The sequence below is a fragment of the Dasypus novemcinctus genome, chromosome 12, assembly GCF_030445035.2.
Source record: "Dasypus novemcinctus isolate mDasNov1 chromosome 12, mDasNov1.1.hap2, whole genome shotgun sequence".
Classification (NCBI taxonomy): domain Eukaryota; kingdom Metazoa; phylum Chordata; class Mammalia; order Cingulata; family Dasypodidae; genus Dasypus; species Dasypus novemcinctus.
In genome coordinates, this window is record NC_080684.1 from 45,882,691 (window position 1) to 45,894,938 (window position 12,248).

General features: G+C 33.5%; 1 protein-coding gene across 2 annotated transcripts in view; it reads left to right on the forward strand.

Annotated features, from left to right (window-relative positions):
* TBK1 (TANK binding kinase 1) overlaps positions 1-12,248 on the forward strand; it is a 90,485-nt gene that overhangs the window by 38,775 nt on the left and 39,462 nt on the right. For both annotated transcript variants that reach the window (XM_058308365.2, XM_058308366.1), the window contains exons 10-16: positions 67-125; positions 515-606; positions 2,133-2,234; positions 5,652-5,730; positions 7,571-7,692; positions 7,791-7,867; positions 8,481-8,520. In XM_058308365.2, the coding sequence (XP_058164348.1) occupies positions 67-125; positions 515-606; positions 2,133-2,234; positions 5,652-5,730; positions 7,571-7,692; positions 7,791-7,867; positions 8,481-8,520 (571 nt within the window). The remainder of the gene's footprint in view (positions 1-66; positions 126-514; positions 607-2,132; positions 2,235-5,651; positions 5,731-7,570; positions 7,693-7,790; positions 7,868-8,480; positions 8,521-12,248) is intronic.

A 12,248-nucleotide genomic window follows, 5' to 3' on the forward strand; every position in this document is an offset into this window, starting at 1 on the left:
ATTTACTATATTAAAGAATTAAAAATTTTAAATTTCTCATCTTAAGTAATTTATTTCATTTTTCAGTTTCCCTCCCTAAAGTACATCCACGTTATGACTTAGATGTGGATGCTAGCACGGCTAAGGTTAGTATATTTAATTGAATTACTGTGTAAACCTCTAAATTTAAATTGCCCTATCAATAGTGGAAGCAATAAAAAGTATCTCATCTTTATATATGCCTATATGGCACAGGAAATTATCCTTTTAAATTAACTTTTCTATCTTAGTTTGTGTTTACTTCCTATCCTTTCTTGAACTCTTTATTTAAAAATTCTATGAAGAAATTGCTTGTTTAGCTAATGTTAAAGAAGAAATATTTATTGCAGCTGTCTCTCTCCCCTTAACTTTTAGAAATTGGTAGTTTCTAGTTAACCTAAGAGAAAGTCCTAAACTTGAGAAGGTTGTGTATAAGCTTTTCTTATACTGTACTACAGTCAGCGCCAAATATTAACATTTTATATTTCTTCGTTAGGCAATAACAGGGGTTGTGTGTTATGCCTGTAGAATCACCAGTACCTTACTGCTTTATCAGGAATTAATGCGAAAAGGCATACGATGGTTGATGTAAGTAACTGATCAAAATTTGAAAATTGATCTTCATGTAGACTTTCCTACATAACTATAATCATTCCGTTTCTGATACTCTGCCTCCTCAGACTTCATTAGGTGCTTGGTTTTGTTTTTTTGGGTTTTTTTAATACATTTGTTTCACAGTTTGCAAAACATTTTGGGAAATATTTTTTCATTTTCATTCTCACAATAACCTTGTGAAACAGGACAGATAATATCTGAATTTAAAAACTTATACCATGCTGTTCAATGAAATGGCAAATTCCTTTTCCAAGAACCTTGACATCACTGTCATTTCTCTGTCTTGGAATTGTTGCAATACATTACAATCTGCAGTTCTTCTAAGGTTTCAGTTTTCAGAATCCGCCTCCATTTCCTACCTCATTCCCAGATGAAGTACTCACTTCTTTTTTTTTAATTGTTATTGAGATATAATTCACATACCATACATTTGACGTATTTAAAGTATACAATACCAAAAAAAAAAAAGAGGTTTTAGTATGTTCACAGTATGCATCACTAGCTAATTTTAGAACATTTTCACAACCCCCATGAGGAAATCCAATACCCATTAGCAGTCACTTTCCATCCTTCAGGCCCACCACACTGTTTCACTGTTTTAAAGTACCCTTAAGCTTTAATATTTGTTTTTATGTGTACCCATCTGCCTATCCCTTCTTGCATAAAGATGTATGAAGCATTTCATCATTATTCTGCTGCTACTTCTAGGAAGAGAAAAGAATAAAGAGCTATTTTTCCCCTGTTACCTTTATGTGAAACCCATAAATTTGTCCTTATAAGATTTTTCTGTGTGATCACATATCTGGTATGTAAGCTTATGTTTTCCTATTTCTGTTAGGAAGCCTCCTTATTTTGAGTAAATAGTTCCTGAAAAAATAGAAGAATAGACTCCATTTGTTTTTATAGTATTGATACTAACAGCTGTCGTTTTCTCATGGTGTTAATCTACCCCAGTCGCTGACCATGACGCTTATATTCCTTTTACTTATTAGTTTGGTAAGTCATGAGGAAATTAAGTCTTTGATGTAGACCAGGGTCAACACATTTTATCTGTAAAGGACCAAATAGTAAATATTTTAGACTATTTACCATGTCATCTTGTTTCTTCACAGATCACATTAATTGATTTAAAGTATCTGTCAGACAGCAATCTACTATGAGTAGGGAAAATTAATTCTGGTGGTATAAAACATAATACTGTACAACTTACATGTGATTATAGATTAATTTTTATTCTTTATATAATTCTAATGCCTTAGATTTCTAAACTGTTAATCTGACTAATAGTAATGGTTTGTAAGAGTATAACTCCCCTAGAAATACATTAAGGGTCATAGAAATTCTTTTAATAAAAGTGTCCCAAAAAGTGTGAATTGCTTTCTTAATATATCAAGAGTGCTATGAAATGTATTCATATAGTAGTAAAGCAATGTGGTGATAGCAAAGAGAAAAATAAATAATTCTGTAAGTAAACTAATGAAAATAATATTATTTTCTAGTGAATTAGTTAAAGATGATTATAACGAAACTGTCCACAAAAAAACAGAAGTTGTGATCACACTGGATTTTTGCATCAGAAATATTGAAAAAACTGTGAAAGTGTGAGTAGATTACTTCCTCATTAGTACTTGCTAAAATGTTTTAAAAAGTTCCATTTCTTTTTAATTTATTTAATTATTCTTGGCATAATATAATATATACAAATGTTTGTGTAAAATCATTTTTTAGAAGTTGTTATAAGTGAGGAGCATCCTTAGATTGGTGGTTTACTTCATCACAAAGGCAAAAATATCCAGATTTCTCCTTGAGAAAGAAAAAAGTAATTGAGATAGAAAATCTTATTTCTACCTTGGAAAGCAGAAACTCTAAATAGGAAAATATAAAACCTGTAATCAACCACGGAAGGAGGAAGAGATATTCTAGATCTGCCTTTTGGTGGTATTTTTAGAATTTTGGGAATCACTTTGAGTTTATGCTTACTTGTTAATCATTTCTGAGAATGTCTTTTTTTATTATTTTAATTAATTTTGTTTGTTTTTAAAGAAAATTTAGGTTACATAAATGTTACATAAAAAATAAGGGATTCCCATTTGCCATACTTCCTACCTCCTCTAGCACTTTCCCACATCAACAACATTCTTCGATAGTGTGGTACATTTTTTACAGTTTATGAACACCTTTTGAAGCATTGCTATTAACCATGAATTACAGTTTATATTATAGTTTATACTCTGTCCCGCACAATTTTGTAAGTTACGACAAAATATACAATGACCTGTATCCATCGGTGCAATGTCATGCAGGACAACTCCAGTGTCCCAAAAATGCCCCCCATACTACACCTATTCCTCAGAACCTCTGATGTCCACTGCCTTTATATCAATGATAAGAATTCTTCCATTGTTAGAATAATAATAAGTCTGTGGTGGAATAATAATGAGTCTACTTATTATTATTAATCTTGAGGATTTGGGAATGATGATGCCTGCTCTGCCTCTAATTGAGTAGGAGCTTAGATCTCATGGGGCAGATAGAACTAGTTTGCTTGCAGTTGCACACCCTCTCTGTTCCTTGGGATGGGTGTTGTCCATCATCACCTCCTTGTTAGATGTCCTGGCTAAGTCCAATGAACTGGAGAGTAAATGTTGCAACTCTGCTGAAATTCACGGCTCAACATACATTTATCAAGTATAATGCTAATTATAGGTTCAAATAAAAGAGGCAAAAGTGCCAGGTGTAGAGAACCTGTAAATGAGTCAACTCTGTTACACTGGGGAGCATAAATTCCAAAGTAAGCCCACTGACAGGGTGCCGAATTCCTGAGCTATCTGCCCTGCTTATAGTTTCTGGATGTCTCTAGAGCCCTCAGGAGCCCTGCTATTTGAGGCACTGTTTGCTGTGGCAGTCAATGAGCTCCTGCTGAGACCTACATAAGCATAACCTCTGAAATGACCTCCCAACTCACTTTGAAATCTCTTAGTCATAAAAAATAATTTGTATTTACCATTTTCTTCTTTTGATCAAGGTCTTTTTACAGATGCATTGCTAATTAGCACTTGGTAATAATACCTTGGTGCCAGGGAGGTTCATCCTTGGGAGTCACGTCCCACATTGGGGGGAAGGTAATGCCATTATATGCTGAGTTTGGTTTAGAGAGAGGCCTCATTTGAGCAACAAGGATGCTTTCAGAAGGTAACTATTAGACTAAGTTTCAGTCTCCCAAAAAAAGGTTCATAAGTACAGTCATCAATATCAAGGGCCTGGTGTAATGGTCTGTCTTCCTTCACTAGGCACTGCCCTTGTACTGGGAGGATTCTTGCTGTCCTATTAGAGAATGTAGCAGAACTTCCCAGGGTGGGAATTCAATATTCTTTCAGTTATTGTGTGGCTCTCCACCCACCAAGACTTTGCCCCATGAACACTTGAATATATTCAGTCTTTAGAGGCATGCCCCAGGTGAAACCCTTCCCATGCATCTCCCCATCACTAACACCCTGAACCAGTGATCTTCCCCTGCCACTGTTGTGACCCTTCTGTGATCTAAAACCTCTTCAAAAATGAAGTCAACAAAATAACTAAATAAAATCAATAAGAAAATGAAATACTTTTTAAAATAACCAATAAAATACAAAAAAGCTAAAGCAATTTGAAATAATAAAAAATTTAAAAAAAATTTTTTTAGACATTTTATCTTTCATCACTATAAGATCTGTTGTCCTGTATGTACAGTGACATTTTCTTCCATATATTCCTCCAGTGTCTTAATTTTTTTCATTTTCTCTTCAAAGAAGCTTTAGGAGATAGAAAAGTCACATAGAGAATATAGGGGATTTACAAATACCAAACACCGCTCCCCATTTTCCCCCCTCCCCTATTAATAACATTTTACATGTGGATGATACATTTGTTATAATTTATGTACAAATATTGAAGCATTGCTACTAACCATGGTCAATGGTTTATATTATGGTTTACATTTTGGATCATACACTTTTATAGGATTTGACGAAACTTGAAGTGGCCTGTATCTTATTGTAAGATCATGCTAAAAACAATTCTAATGCCCTAAAAATGCCCTGTGTTCCATCTATTGTATTCTTTCCTCCCTGTCCCTCCCCTCAGAACCTATGGTTAACTCTGAGTTTCTATTTTTGAAGAATAAGAATCATAGTTACTTGAAATACTATTGAGGTTTTGACATATTGGTCTGTTTTCTTTTATCAGGTATTCCATATGTTTTCAAGGGATTCTTGTCCCTCTAATTGAGAACATAGCAGGACTCCCCAGGATTGGAGTTTGGTATTTTCTTATTTATTGTGTGGATCTCCACCCACTGATAAAACACACTATGACAAGATGAACACTTACGTAATCAATAGAAACCTGCCCAAGGTGTGCCCTGTCCCACATACTTCCCCAACACCCTACACCACTATCCCTCCCCTGCTGTATTTGCCAAAAGAGCATTCCCAACATTGTAGTTTTAACCACAAACTCCCCAGAATTCACATGCTTCTTTCCCCAACCCTTCACCCAGTTCCGTGGATAGCCCAACCCAAGTAGTTGTGCAATGGATGAGCATGACAGTGCAGTGATGTGATTGCATTCAGTGGTGCTGATCTGTGAGAATGTCTTGTGAAACAATGATATTTGAAACTGTCTTCCTCCTAGACTGTATGATTTGCACTGCAGAGGAAATAAACAAAATCAGTATTCATTATTTGTCCCCTTAATTAAAACCAAAATCTGATATTTTTACTATTCTAGCGTAAGACTATTTGAAATTAATTTGCTTTTCCTATTTATCCCTTAATCTGCAAATTCACAAGTAGAAGAATAAAAAATTCTTTTTTTAGGAAGTTTTCAGGTTTTCTTAGAATCTCTTGGCTTATGGCCTTTGCATCTATTTGTTTATGCTTAAATGATTATGATTATGAAAACTCAAATGTAGTTTATAAGGCATCTTTTAATATCTATGTATTCATTTAATTTTTTCTTGTGACTTATTTTTCATGCAGATATGAAAAGTTGATGCAGGTAAATTTAGAAACAGCGGAGCTTGGTGAAATTTCAGACATACACACTAAATTGTTGAGAGTAAGTATTTACAAAATCATAAAAATTGTAGCTCATGATCTATTCCTCTCATGGCAAGATTAAATTTAATCTCTCCTAGAGAGATGATGTACCTAAAAATCTCCAGAAAAATGGTAGAATTTTCCCACCCTTTAGGAATTCTACCTTTACTGCCAGTAAATTCTTTTAAACATTTCCAAATGCCTGCTATACTTCAAGCCCTTTTCTCTCTCTCTCATTGTTTTGTTTTAATCTATTATGCTTTTGTCTTTTTGCTGTGACTTTAATTAAAGCAGGTTCATAAATAAATTTATAATAAATAAATATATATAAATAATATATAAATATATATTATATAAATATATAATAAATAAATTTATAATAAATAAATTTAACTTGCAGAATGCTTAAACTTGTTTAGAAACATGTAAATTAGGAATATATCATCAGATCATTTCTAAAATAAAAAGTAAAGAAACAAGATTTGGGTCCCTCAAGGCAGGGAATCATTTTTATAACTAGCAGGAGAATTCAGGACCCAGGTCTCTACTCTGCTGAAAAATACAATAATATTTCCAGTATCTCTGGATCCCTTATTAAATTGTTATATAGGAGAGCATGGGATTATATATTGTGAGAGTTTATTACTAATCTCTGGTCTACCCCTACTTACCTAGCTGCCACTGGCTGGCTGCTTACGCAAAGCCTTTAATTCTTTGTGGCTGGTTTCTTTTTCTCTAAAGTGGACAATTTCTTAACTGTGTTTATCACATAGGTTGTTGTAACAAATGAGATAAAGTGCTATACTCATGCAAGCTTTTACTATTTGAAGTATTCTTTCATAAAATGGATGTTGAAATAAAAGTGAAAAAGGACTTTCTATGCCTTTTTCTCCTCTTTCCCAGCTAAGCTGATTTTTAGATGCTTCTTTTCCTCAGTTTTAGATCCTCTAGAGGATCAAAAAATGAGTCACGAATGACTAGTACATTATGAAATTTAGTATATTGCAATCAGGAATTTAAAAAAATGAAATAGAATAGAAAATGTCAGAATACATCACTCATAATAGGGAAATGCTTCATGAAACCTTTGATTCAATTATGTACACACATTTAAATGTTACTGGGTTGAAACTTAAAGTGTTTATCAGGAGCCTTAAAATATTTAGACACATTTATCCTTTTTCTCCAACTTCTATTCTCCCTTCAGAAATTTTTAAAATACTCAGTTCTAGTATAGGTAAGTGATTAATTTACTAAGCTTAAACTGAACAAGAGCTTAGGTAGAATTTTTGTTTTCAGTTTTTAGGTGGCCTCTAAACATGGAGATCACTGATTACACACCTATACTATATACTTGGGACCACGCAAATGGTTTTGTATAGGTTCTCCAACTGAGTAGTAACAATGTTTTATAGATAAAGAAACAAAGTTTAATGACTAAGTGTATTTTGCATATTTATAAGAAGGATGTTTAATGTATGCAGTGTTTTCTAAAATGTATTTAGATTCATGGCTTATCATATTTCATTGATTCTAAGATGCACTTTTATCACATTTTAACAACTGAAATTTGTCTTGCAGTTGAAGTTGCGCATACTTTAATTGGATATTTTTTTTCTTAGTGGTATATGAAATAATGGTGCATCTTACAGTTAGGTCTTAGATTTGATGAAATTTGGTTTCTGACTCCATTTCCTCACCTGTAAAGTAAAGGAATTTCAGCTGAACTCTTAGTAGACATCAACCTTGGAAACCTTCCTTGCATTAAAGATAGAAATCATACTCTGACTTTGAATTGAAGTTTTTGACTGTCATTTGATTGTTGGCAATCTGGATCTGACCTCGTTGGTTTTATTTAGCTTTCCAGTTCTCGGGGAACAATAGAAACCAGTCTTCAGGATATCAAAATCAAATTGTCCTCAGGTGGATTGCTAGCAGATACATGGACACATCAAGAAGGCACTCACCCAAAAGATAGAAAGTAGGTTATAACTTTATTTGTAGTTTCTGCTCTTCATTATTAAATGTCCTTTTTCACATTGACTCAGTTAACTTATTTAAATTTTCTTCCTGAAATAGTGTAGAAAAGCTACAGGTCCTGTTAAATTGCATCACAGAGATTTACTATCAGTTCAAAAAAGACAAAGCAGAACGTAGTAAGTAAAATTTTCATTTTGTTAATCTAATAAATCAGCCCTAGTAGTTCTAATTCAGATGAGTTCAATTGAACTAATTTGGCATATTTGAATGGGTAGCTACTTAAGTTATTTGCTTCAGAGATGTGAATCCATGAGGGAAAAGGTTCAGTGTCCTAAAACTTATTCTTAAAACAAAATTTTGAATATTTCTTAATATTTTAAATAAAGGGTCATGAACCTCTAGAGGCCAGGCACGTAACAGAAAGGACTGAAATTGGCCAGTGGAAAATGATGAGAGAACTGGAGAGTAGACACCCCATCTAAAGGGGATAGCCAATACAGTCTGATACACCCGTCTTGTTGCTTAAACTTACTATTTCTCAAGAGAAAATAGAAATACAGATTTTGAGAAATAGCCTCATTTTTAATGTTGGCAGTTAATTTTCTTTAATATTACAACTGTACTGACTAAATAATTGCATTTGTGAGCCTTATTAACTAAAGGCCACCAGATTGCAACATCTGTTTTTAATCCTTATGATTTTTGAAGTAATAATTTCAAATGAAAAAGGATATTGTGCATGATTTTGTGATTTGCATTTATAAAAGTAATCTATTTTCTTATTTCTAGGGTTAGCTTATAATGAAGAACAAATCCACAAATTTGATAAGTAAGTATCCAGATTGTTTAATAATTGATTATTTTTACTCCTGTTTTGGTTATTTACTATTATGATCAACTTCTTGAAGTTAAAATTGATACAGTAAAAAAAGAATACCATTTGATCATTTCTTTACTGATTGTTAAGTGCATTTTTTTTCTTCAAATTAGAGAAGTTGTAAATTTACAGAAAAAATCATGCAGAAGATATAGAATTCCCATATACTCAGCTCACAACAGTTTTCCCTATTATTAACTCTCTACATTAATGTGGTACCTTTATTACAATTGATGAAACAATGTCATAATTATACTACTATATGTTGTCCATTAGTTTACATTAACTTCACTATTATTATACTGTGTGCTAGTATTATACTGTCCTCTTTTTTTAAAAATTTTATTCCAGTAACATATATACAACCTAAAATTATATCTTTTAACCATCTTCAAATATATTATTCAGTGGTGTTAATCACATTCACAATCTTGTGCTAGCATTTCTACCATCCATTACCAAAAATATTCCATCACACTAAATAAAAACTCTGTACCAATTTAGTTTACATTCCCCTTATCTCCACCTTGGCCGTTGGTAACCTGTATTTTAGTTTCTGACTGGTATGAATTTGCTTATTCTAATTATTTTATATCAGTGAGATCATACAATATTTGTCCTTATTTTTCTGGCTTATTTTCAGTCACCACGATGACTTACAGGTTTATCCATGTTGCATGTATCAGAATTTCATTCTTTTTATTATTTATTATTGCTGAATAACATACCATTTATGAATATATAACATTTTTCTTATCCATTCATCTATGGATAAACATTGATTTGCTTATCTCTTCTAGAAATTGTGAATAATACCACTGTGAACATGGGTGTATAAATATGTTATTGTCCCTGCTTTCAGTTCTTTTGGGGTATATATCTAGAAGTGAGATTGCTGGGTCATACAGTAATTCTATACTTAAGTTTCTGAGAAACCACCAAACTGTTTCCCAGAGTGGCTGCACCATTTACATTGCCACCAACAATGAATGAATGTGCCTAATTCTCAAAATCCTCTCCAACTCTCATTTCCCATTTTTTTTAATAGTAGCTCTTCTAGTGGGTATAAAATGGCATCCCATTGTGGTTTTGATTTGCATTTCCTTAATGGCTAATGATGTTAAGTATCTTTTCATGTGCTTTTTGGCCATTTATATATTATCTTTAGAGAAATACCTATTCAGGTGTTTTGCCGATTTTTTAATAGGGTTGTTTCTCTTTTGGTTGTTGAGTTGTAACAGTTCTTTATGTATTTGGGTTATTAAACCCTTATTAGATATGTGATTTCTAAATTTTTTCTCCCATTCTGCAGGCTGTCCTTTTACTTTCACAGTAGTCCTTTGATGCATACATTTTAATTTTGATAAAGTTCCATTTATCTATTTTACCTGTTTGTTGATCATGCTTTTGGTGTAAAGTCTAAGAAACTACTGCTTAACACAAAGTCCTGAAGATGCTTCCCTAATTTTTCTTCTTGGAATTTTATAGAGTTCTTACATTTGAGATTTAATCCTTTCTGAGTTTATTTTTATATGTGGTGTGAGGTAGGGATCCACCTTCATTCTTTTGCATATGGATTTCCAGTTTTCTCTGCACCATTTATTAAACAGACTATTCTTTCCCCATTGAGTGGCTACTTAGCAATTGGACATAGATGTGTTTATTTCTGAACTTTCAGTTTTATCCCGTTGTTCTGTATGTCAGTCCTGGTGCCCTTACCATGCTGTTTAGATTACTGTAGCTTTGTAATACATTTTTGTTGTTGTTGTTTGTTTCTAGGAGGTACTGGGGATTGAACCCAGGACCTCATACATGGGAAGCAGGTATTCAATCACTGAACTACATCTGTTCCCCAGTGAGAGTTGTTTTTTTGTTTGTTTGTTTTTGGGGGGGAGGGGTCCTGGAGTTCGAACTCAGGATCTTGTACATGGGAGGCAGATGCTCAACCACTTGAATTCTCCAACTTTGTTCTTTTTCTAGATGGTTTTGGTTATTCAGTGACCCTTTCCCTTCTCTATAGATTTCATGATTGACTTCTATTTCTACATATAAGGCTTTTGGAATTTTATTGGTATTGCTTTGAATCTCTAAATCACTTAGGGTAGAATGGACATCTTAACAATATTTAGTCTTCCAAGCCATGAACATGGAATGTCCTTCCATTTATTTAGGTCTTCTTTGACATCTTTTCGCGTTGTTTTATAGTTTTCTATGTACAAGTCCTTTACATCCTTGATTAAATTCACTCCTAGATACTTGGGTTTTTTTTAGTTGCTACTGTAAATGGAATTTTTTTCTTTGATTTCCTCTTCAGTGTTAGTTACTAGTGTATAGGAATATTACTAATTTTTGCATGTTGATATTGTACTGTATTCTCCCAATTTTGCTGAATTATTTATTAGCTCTAATAACTGTTGTGGATTTTCAGGATTTCCTGTATACAGGATCATGTTATCTGTGAATAGGGATAGTTTTGCTTCTTCTTTTCCAAGATGAATGCCTTTTATTTCCTTTCCTTATTTAATTGCTCTGGCTAGAAGTCATAACAGTGGGCATCCTTGTCTGTTTCTGATTTTAGGGAGAACATTTTTAGTCTTTCACCATTGAAATGATGTTAGCTGAGTTTTTCATATATGTCCTTTTTCATGTGGAGAAAGTTCCCTTGTAGTCCTATTTTTGTGAATGATTTTACCAAGAATGGGTGCTGCATTTTGTCAAATGCCTTTTCTGCATCAGTTGAGATGACACATGTTTTCCCCTTCATTCTATTGATGTGGTGCATTGCATTAATTAATTTTCCTGTGTTGAACCTCCTTGCTAATGTGGGATAAAGCCCACTATATCATGGTGTGTGTTTAAGATATTATTGGATTCAATTTGCCAGTATTTTGTTGAGTTTTGCATTTCTATTCATAAGGGTTATTGGTCTGTAATTTTCTTTTCTTCTGGTGTTTTTATCTGACTTGGTTATTAGGGTGATGTTCGCCTCATGGAATAAGTTAAAACTGTTCCCTCCTCTTCAGTATTGGGACGATTTTGAGCAAGATTGATGTTAATTCTTGTTCAAATATTTGGTTAGAGTGACCAGTGAAGCCATATAGTCCTGGGTACATTTTTGTTGAGCAGTTTTTGATTACTGATTCAAACTCTAATTCATCTGTTGAGATCTGTATCTTCTTGAGTCAGTATACTTTGTATTTAGGAATTTTTCCATTTCATTAGGTTATCTAATTTGTTGGAGTACAGTTGTTCATAGTATCCTCTTACAATCCTTTTTATTTCTGTGGTGTCAGTAGTAATGTCCCTTTTTAATTTCTGATCCTAAGTTATTTGCATCCCCTCTTTCCTTCTTTGTCAGTCTAGCTAAAAGTTTGTCAATTTTATTGATTTTCTGTATTCTGTTTTTGTTTTGTTTTTTTTAAGATTTATTTATTTCTCTCCCCTTCCCTGTGCCCCACCCCCCGCCGGTTGTCTGTTCTCTGTGTCCATTTGCTGCGTGTTCTTTGTCCACTTCTGTTGTTGTCAGCGGCATGGGAATCTGTGTCTCTTTTTTGTTACGTCATCTTGTTGTGTCAGCTCTCGGTGTGTGCGACGCCATTCCTGGGCAGGCTGAAATTTCTTTCGCGCTGGGCAGCTCTCTTTACGGGGTGCACTCCTTGCGTGTGAGGCTCCCCTACGCG